Below are 8,916 nucleotides of genomic sequence, written 5' to 3' on the forward strand. Positions count from 1 at the left end.
GAAAACCTGGAAGGCCCTGGAATAGCTGTCCAATGTGGACATTAAATCAAACATCACACAACAAAGTTTAGGAGCGTGGAGAAAAATTCATAGAATCCCAGAATGGTTTGGGTGGGACAGGACCTTAAAGCTCATCCTGTTCCACTCCTGCCATGGGCAGGGACACCTTCCACCATACCAGGTTGCTCCAAGCCCTGCAAGACCTGGCCTTGGACACTTCCAGGGATGGGGCAGGCACTTGGAATAAAAGATTCTCCTCAATATCAGCCCAAGGGAGAGGTCAACCTTCAGCTGAGCCTGACACCAGCAATTGCCTCAACGATGCCCATCAAATCACTTCATCCCATCTTTTGATTTGACTCTGCAGATTATCAGGGCTTCATTAAGAGAAAACAGCTGCTCAGTGACTCTGCAGATTATCAGAGCTTTCCTTCAGAGAAAACAGCTGCTCAGTGGAAGCAGTGCTGGATATCAGAGAGAACATTACCAATCTTAAGGCTCTGCTCTAGCAAAAGAGAAAAATCAAACAGAACCCAAACACTGCTCCAAATCACCAGGCAGAACCTGCCACAGCACCCAGCTCACAAATCTCACTACCAATAAAAACATTAAAGATATTCATAACAAATCAAATAGAAAGAAAGCATCCATTTTAAAGCAAAAATCCACTATAAACCACTTTAGGCAGCATCAGGCTGCTCCATTAAACAGCACAAGCTAACAGGAGTTTTACCCAGTAACAAACTGCTTTTCAAAGAACAAGCAAACAAACTTCAACAGGGAAAGCATGCAGGAGTTTGCTCAACAGTCTATAACAACTCTTTTTAGCCTTTTTGGACCAGACTTTGGGCATCACCAGGAGTCAGGGAATCAAACTAGGCAGACTAAGAGGTAACAGCTAGGCAAGAACACAGCCCCTGCAGCCCTGCCAGCAAACAAACAGTTAAGGCAGCTGTGGCTTCTGCATGTACCCCAGACAGAGCCACCCTGAGGTCCAGAGGTGCACAGAGCTGGATGCACACACTCCAGCTCCCCTCAGCCAGGGCACAGAGACACAGATCTGTCACAGTCATATTTTCTGAAAAATTTCTCTGGCCAGGATTTTTCTCCTGGAAAGCTGAGAAGCCTCAGAGAAAAAGGAAAACAATTATTATCTCATTTCCTTCTCCTGTGTTTTGCTGCTTTGGGATGTGTTTGGAGATTGTTTATCCAACATGTGAATTGGTTTTACTAATTGGCCAACAACAGCCAAGCTGTGTCAGACTCTGGAGAGAGTCACAAGTTTTCAGTAGTATCTTGTAGCCTTCTGTCTGTATCCTTTCTCTATTCTTTAATACAGTTTTAGTATAGCATTCTTTAATATAATATAGATCATAAAAGAATAAATTAGCCTTCTGAGAACATGGAGTCAGATTCATCATTCCCTCCCTTTGACCAGAGTCTCAGAAAACAGCACTCAGTGTGCCAGGCTGCTGGGAGCCCAAACCTTGCCAGGATGCTGAGCAGAGGGGTTTGCCTGACAGGGGCACTGCCCATGCACACAGAGAGGGCAAGGAGGTGAAATCACAGCAGGGTTCAGGGTTCAGCCTGGCTGAGCACCAGGAGATGCATGTGGGGCTGGCTCTGCTCCAGAGAACAGCAGCACCTGGCTCCCACCAGAGACTGCAGCAGTTTGCCCTCAAGGGATGACATTCCCAAGGCTTCCCATTCCCCTCCAAGAGCCATGTGCTGGCTGTGGGGACACACAAAGAGGCCACTGACCATCTGTGACAGCACCAAGCCCTGCCTGCATGAGTGACAAGCTCAATATCGAGTTACTCACTTCAGTAGCTGGCAGAGCCACCCACTGATCCACCCGGGGAGATGGAGCAAGCACAGGGGGACACAGGCAGGCTACAAAGCACCTGGGAATCTACTCTGATTTATATCAGCCTCCTGCACACACCACAGCTTTCACAGTTAATTCATCTGAAACCCTTTGAGAGTTTCCCCTCCCAGAATTATGAGGGACCATAATTCTGCTTTTAGATGTTTGGAACAATTTTAATTTTCCTAGAGCTCTTTTGTAAGAACTGGCAAGCTCTGATTCATCCCAGGTTTACAGGGCACATGTTTTTGCTTCCCAGCTAGAGGAAGCCAGGGGAACCCAGTGAGAGACAGGACAAAGGGAATGGCTTCCCACTGCCACAGGGCAGGGTTAGATGGGATATTGGGAAGGAATTGTTCCCTGGCAGGGTGGGCAGGCCCTGGCACAGGGGGCCCAGAGAAGCTGTGGCTGCCCCTGGATCCCTGGAAGTGTCCAAGGCCAGGTTGGATGGGGCTTGGAGCAACCTGGGCTAGTGGAAGGTGTCCCTGCCATGGCAGGGGTGGCACTGGATGAGCTTTAAGGTCCCTCCAACCCAAACCATTCTGGGATTCTGTGACAACTGAAAGGACTTTCTGAGGAGAGAAAAGCCCTAAAAAGCCTTCCAAAAAGGCTTGAGAAAAGCTTGCATTGCATCACTCTCTCCTCAGGTTGTGCAGACACACAGAGACATAGCTGTGGCACTCTGCACACCACTCCCGAACCCATTTTCATCTTCCAGCACTGGCATCAGATCAGGCTCCTGGGCTGGCAGAAGTTAACTCCACTCACACAGATTTCATGCTGTGAATGCAGCACCCCTTCACTGGGGCACAATACTGTACCCTGCAGCACAACAAGGGCTTTTTCACATCATTTGTTGATATTGGCAGAGATTTTAAGGTTTGCACACATTTTTGCTCAAAGACCTAAGAGGCAAAACATTTTTCTTTGCTAACCTGATGGCTGGTAGGAAGGTCTTCTTGTAAGCATCCTCAATGCTCTGGAGATAGGAAGGAGACACCTTTTTCTCATATGGCTACAAACAAACAAACAGAAAAAGCTGTGGAACTATATTTCTATCTTTTCCCACCAGCACAGACTCCAAGGTCTGCTCCACCACCTGCCAAGGGCTCCCTCTGGGATAAGCAGTCAAACATCCAAGTGAACCACATGCACATCAGTGAAAGTTTCAAAGAATTAAGAGTGTGATTTGGAGTGCTTGGAATTCCTTACAAATGCCATGAAATACCTAGGGTAGCCCCCAGCTATCCAAGGACTGATTCATCCCTGCTAACTACACATTCCAGGGAGCTGTAACAGCCACCCAGAAAACAGGAGAAGACTGTCTGAGTCCACCTGTTCCACAAGGAGGCCAAAATTGCACCTCTCTCCACAGTTTCAGACAAGTGCATGGGCAAACAGCCACTCCAAACTCCTGTGAAATTTCATGGATATCATCCCTGCTGTTAACCAGCTTGCCCTCCACACAGTGTACTTGCAATGCCTCATCTGCAAAACACCAGGAATTTCTCTGATCTACCCAGTGTTCCTCAAACAACTCCTACAGAGCTCAGCACTGCCACTGACCCAAAAAGCCACAAGCTACATCAGCAATTTCTGTCCAAAGGTTTCAAAAATGCCACTGATTTTCATGTTCAGAAGGGCTAAGAACTCACAGGCTCTCCCAATACGTGAAGAACTTCTTAACTGAGAACTTTTTCCTAGTAAATCAAAACTCTTTTAATCTATCAGGTTTTCCAGAGTTAAACTGCATTTCCCATAGCCTTTCAACAAGGCAAGACAAACATCTTGGAATCCTCACAAAACATCTGCAAACACTTACAAACACACATCTAAGTATCAAAGAAAGAGGGGAAAAAAACCCAAAATTACAAACCCTACTAAGATTAGTCACTCCCCAAAAGCACCCTACAGCTCTCCTGAGCCCAGACCAGCTCAATAACACAGTCACCCAGTGGTGATTTGCTGGATTTCAGGGAGATAAGTGAACCTGCTGATCCCAGGTGACTCACACATGAACCCCAGCAGAGGTGTGAGGAAGCAGTCAACTGGGAAGCAGGAGCCAGGGAGCCCAGCTGGGCTCCTGGCATTCAGGAATAAGAAATAAATCATCTCTAAGTGCATTGCAAGCAGCACATCACCTGCCCACAGCTCTTGAAGTGGCAGCTACACAGCCAGGCATAAAAATTCACCTGCTCTTAAAACAATTTCTCCTTCCACAAATGACAACATACTGATGCAGTCACACACAAAAAAAGATGATTTTTGCTTTTTTTTTTTTCTTTTTTATAACAAGCATAAGAGAATACCCACAGAGTCACCACCATCACCCAGATCTCACAGCTCAGAGGATAAGCAGCTCCTCAGATGCATCATTCAGCAGAAACCCCACAGGACTCCCACAGAAGGTGTGATTACAACAGCCATTAGCAGACAGCAATTGTGAGAGACCAGTAACAATAAAGATAAGAGATAGGCAATAATCAGATATCAAATTACCTTGCCCTTCTCTTGAATCCTCTTCTGCACCTCTGGGACAGGCACATCTACATAAATGACCAAGTGAGGTGGCAGGAACTCAGAAATGCTGATCTCCTTGACCTCTTTGTAGTGATCAAGGCCTGTGTAAAACACAAATAAATCACATTCCCCACGTTTGTACCTACAGTCTCTTCTTCTGGGCCCACAGAGCAAGTTAAGGGTATGCTTTTCCTCAAAGAGAATTCAGGAAGTTTACAGAAAAACTAATCACCAGAGAAGTTTCATGCACTGAGATCTAAGACTCTAAACCCAGTTGTATCAAAGAGGGACTTTATTCCTGGCTCAGGTTTACAGGAATCTCAGCTTCTCCTCCACCATTTAGAGACAATAAGCAGCAGTAGCTCTAATCAAGATATTTGTTCCCTAAGGATTCCAGTACAATCCAAACTGGGATTTTGTATGAAATTGTGGGTTGCTGGGCTTTGCTGCCTCAGCAATGCAGACATAGGTCATTATAATCAGCTCTCAAAGCCATCCAGTAACTTACAGCAGGTGGCAAAAAACAAATACACACCTCTTAAATCCAACAGCAAAAACGGGAGGCAGTCAAGAAAAGTTACATCCACCTCAGGAGCAGCCAAAAGAACAGATTTACTAAGAACAGGCAGCAACAGCTCAGGAGCTCAGTGCCCATAAGCCCAGACCAAATCACTCAGGTTGGGAGGAACATCCCCAAATCACCCAGTTCAACCACTCTGTTGAGAACTGCACCCACAGCACTCTAAGCATCTCCAGGGGAGAGATCCCAGGTGATTTGCTCCAGGGTTTGACTCTCCTCACAGAAGAAAAAGGGCTTTTCCTTACAAATGAAATGCTTTGAATTTCAATTTGTGCTCTCTATCTTCTGTCCTCTCACTGCCACCCAGACCACACCAGCTCAACCCAGCAACATTTGAACGCTGAACACTTAAAGGAATCCCTCCTTCCAAGCAGGAATGTTTTGTTTCTTTTTTAAAGCAAAGTTAACTACCAGACTGCTGAGAGATTATGGCCAAGCAGCCTCCCTTTGCTGGCAGGAACTCACATCTCTTGTGCACATATCCCTGCTTCAGCATGGCCTCCAGGAACACGAAGTCGCTGTAGGGAGAGCGCTCCAGCACCACGCCCTGACCTGCAAGGGAGAACAAACTGCAGGTTGGAACAGAAGGAGCTGCAAGGTCCTTTGTTACTGTTGTATTTCTTGGAAAATCTATTGCACCCATCTCCACAGTTTCAGACAAATGCATGGGCAAACAGTCACTCCAGACTCTTGTGAAATTTCATGGATATCATCCCTGCTGTTAACCAGCTTGCCTTCCACACAGTGTACTTGCAATGCCACATTTGCAAAACACCAGGAATTTCTCTGATCTACCATCTAACCCTTCACCAGGATTTCTTCTTCTGGGAAGATGAGAAGCCTCAGCTTCTCCATGTTTTGCTACTCTGGAATGTGGTCTGGAGATTGTTTATCCAAACATGTGTGGCACAGGCATCTTTTTATGGAAAATCCTTTCTTTAGGATATTTTTCTCTTGAGAAACTGAGGGGCCTCAGGAACAAAATGTAAACATTGATTATCTGTTGCTGTGGAATGGAACAAGTAGATCTTTGATTGGCCCATGTTAGATGTTTCTAATTAATAACTAATCACAGCTTAGCTGGCTCAGACAGAGAGCCCGAGCCACAAACCTTTGTTATCATTCTTTGCTATTCTATTCTTAGCTAGCCTTCTGATGAAATCCTTTCTTCTATTCTTTTAGTGTAGTTTTAATGTAATATATGTCATAAAATAATAAATCAAGCCTTCTGAAACATGGAGTCAGATACTCATCTCTTCCCTCAACCAAAAACCCCTGTGAACACCATCACACATTAATTGTTTTTAATTAATGACCAATCACAGTCCAGCTGTGTCAGACTGAGTCAGTCACAAGCTTTCATTACCATTCCTGCTAAGCCTTCTGATGTATCCTTTCTCTTTCTTCAGTATAATTTTAGTATAACATTCTTTTAATATAATATAACACCATAAAACAATAAATCCGCTTTCTGAGAACATGGAGTCAGATTCTCATCCCTCACCTTGTCCTGGAAACCTCACAAACACCACAGTCCCTTCCAGCCCACACCCCTTCATGAGCCCCCACCTGTGCTGAGCAGGTGCTCCAGGGCATCGGCGTACTGCAGGACGCGGCTGCCAAAGAGCCAGGACTGCAGGCGGTATGAGTGCCCGTCGGGGGCCTTGGGCTCATTGTAGAACTTCTCCAGGCTGCAGAAACCACTGAACTTCTCAGGCAGCAGCTGCCCATCCCCTGAGAGCCTGTCCTGGTAGTGGATGTCCGCCTCAGGGAAGTACTTCATTCCTGAAAAGGAGAAGGAACCCACAGCGGGAATGAGCTGTGCTCGTTTGCAGCTAACACCTCTGCAGCTGCTGAGCACACAGCTGCTCCTTGCCTGTGGGAATCCAGAAAATCAGAGGGGTTTGGGAAAGCTGCAAAAGGCAGACCTCAGGGACAGCAGAACTGTGATTAGAGCTAAGCAGTAGCCATGAGATATAGGTCAGCAGAAAAATTATGTAAAAAGTAGAAAAATAAGGACATATAGAAAAATGGTCTGTGTATTAATGCTTGGCTAGCATAACTCATTAAGCTACAGAAAAGTATATCTGAGATATTAGGAAGCTCTAAGCTTAATAATGGAGCCCTGTGGATTGTATTTTAATGCTTACGAGCAGGTATTGTATCCAAAATAAGCAATATTGTTTGACTGAAGGTACGTGTGCTTACAGTGGTTGGACAGAACTACTGTCAGTATGATTTTGCTTTGTGTGATTGGTCAAAAAACTTTTAAAGGAAGTTGTAACATGCAGTTCTTTGTCTGCTGCCTGGGATGTGAGCTGCTGGCATCTTCCCATTGCCATAACCACGTAATGAGACTGATGCTGGAAAATAAAACAGCTCAAGACATGTTCCCAGCAGTCCTGTCCTGTTCATGATTTGTAGAGAGACCCCCAGGCAGCAACACTTGCCCAACTCCTGCTCCTTGCCCAGCTCCCACAAAGCCCCAACTCCCCTGCCCACCACAGCAGAACCCAAGCTCTGAGCTCTGCCCCTGCCCAGGGAGAGCTGAGCTGCTCCAAGCACATCCATGTGGAACACCCAAGCTCTCCAGGAGCACGGTGAGCACACAGAGTCCATCAGAACTGAAGCTTCACTCACAGCAAATCCCCATCCCAAGCCTCACCAACACCACCCACAGACCCTCCCCACTCCCTACAGCATTCCCCAGGCAGGAGCTGCTGCTCTGGTGAGCTTCCTCTGCACAAGAGCCACGATCCAACTCTGTCAGCTCTCAGGGAAGCAGCCAGAGTGAGACATACCCAGTTTGTCTGCTAACTGCTGGGCCAGCTTGCCCTTCCCAGAAGACAGGTTCCCCTCCACTGTGAAGACTTTGCTGTGCTCTGTCAACTTCTTGCTGGTCCTTTCTCCCAAGATATAGGACAGCCACCCATACTGCAAGCTCTGCTCAGGGCTGGTGTGGATTCTTGCCTGGAGAAAAACCCATGGAAATCAGTAGATTTGGGGGGACTTTTTAGCTAAAAACACTGTTTCTTCAGACACACACACAGGACACACTCTTATGCATCTAATACAAGGAATTGTTACTCAGTAACCTTAGCACTGTCATTTCAGCTTAGCAGCTGCAGCAGTGCTTAGGCTGGGAAGTTGTTCATGAAATTAAAGGCTGAGAAGACAGAAAACATGCCACAATTTTCAGTCTGAAGGCCAGACACACAACACACCCAGAGTTCCCAAACTCCACATTAGACTTTTGCTTGTATTTTGTGTGGTTTTGGGCACATAATAACACGAAATTCGCTCTCAGGAGAGTTACAGCTTCATTTCAATATGGCTTAGTGGGCAAAAGCTTGGACTTGGTAACCTTGGATGCCTCTTCCAGCCTTAACTATTCCACGATTTCTGAGAGGTGGCAAGAGAGACCCACTTGGGCTATGGGGTGAACGCAGGGCCTTTCTGAGCGCTGCTCAGAGCCTCCCTCAGCCCGCGATAAACACTGTTTGTCTATCTAACTCTACAAACCTCATTCCAAGGGGCTCAGTGACCTCCCTCACACAGCGCCGTTCATTCCTACCTAACACTCCTTTCCTCGCAGCACCGCTGCCCACAGCCGCCACCGAAGGTCACCGCACTCTCCTCTCCGGCCTTTGCTCCAGCCTGCCCCGCATTCCGCCGCCTCTCCCAGCTCCCAGCCCCGGAGAGAAGCATCTCCAGCCCCGGGCTGTCCTGCTCACCCACCCCCAGCAGGACAGCGCTCTGGACACAGCCCTGCCCAGCCGCCGGCACTCACCCGCAGCAGGAAGGAGCCCAGCGCGGCGCTGTCCGGCCCGGAGCTGCCCCGGCGGCCCCGGGCGGCCGCGGCCCGGCCCAGCCGGGACACCCACAAGGACATGGCGCTGCCGGCGGAGGGCGGCGGCGCGCGGCGATGACGTCAGCAGGAAAGGCGGTG

At 47.6% G+C, this 8,916-nt stretch overlaps 1 protein-coding gene across 1 annotated transcript in view; it reads right to left on the reverse strand.

Moving 5' to 3' along the window:
• NDUFA10 (NADH:ubiquinone oxidoreductase subunit A10) overlaps positions 1 to 8,916 on the reverse strand; it is a 29,571-nt gene extending 20,655 nt beyond the window's left edge. Inside the window, exons 1-6 of the mRNA XM_054653068.2 lie at positions 8,758 to 8,916; positions 7,769 to 7,937; positions 6,537 to 6,752; positions 5,433 to 5,519; positions 4,367 to 4,488; positions 2,803 to 2,882 (exon numbers count right to left, since the gene is read on the reverse strand). Coding sequence (XP_054509043.2) covers positions 2,803 to 2,882; positions 4,367 to 4,488; positions 5,433 to 5,519; positions 6,537 to 6,752; positions 7,769 to 7,937; positions 8,758 to 8,859 — 776 coding nt within the window. The 5' untranslated portion in view covers positions 8,860 to 8,916. The remainder of the gene's footprint in view (positions 1 to 2,802; positions 2,883 to 4,366; positions 4,489 to 5,432; positions 5,520 to 6,536; positions 6,753 to 7,768; positions 7,938 to 8,757) is intronic.

This window comes from Agelaius phoeniceus, chromosome 7 (assembly GCF_051311805.1).
Source record: "Agelaius phoeniceus isolate bAgePho1 chromosome 7, bAgePho1.hap1, whole genome shotgun sequence".
Classification (NCBI taxonomy): Eukaryota; Metazoa; Chordata; class Aves; order Passeriformes; family Icteridae; genus Agelaius; species Agelaius phoeniceus.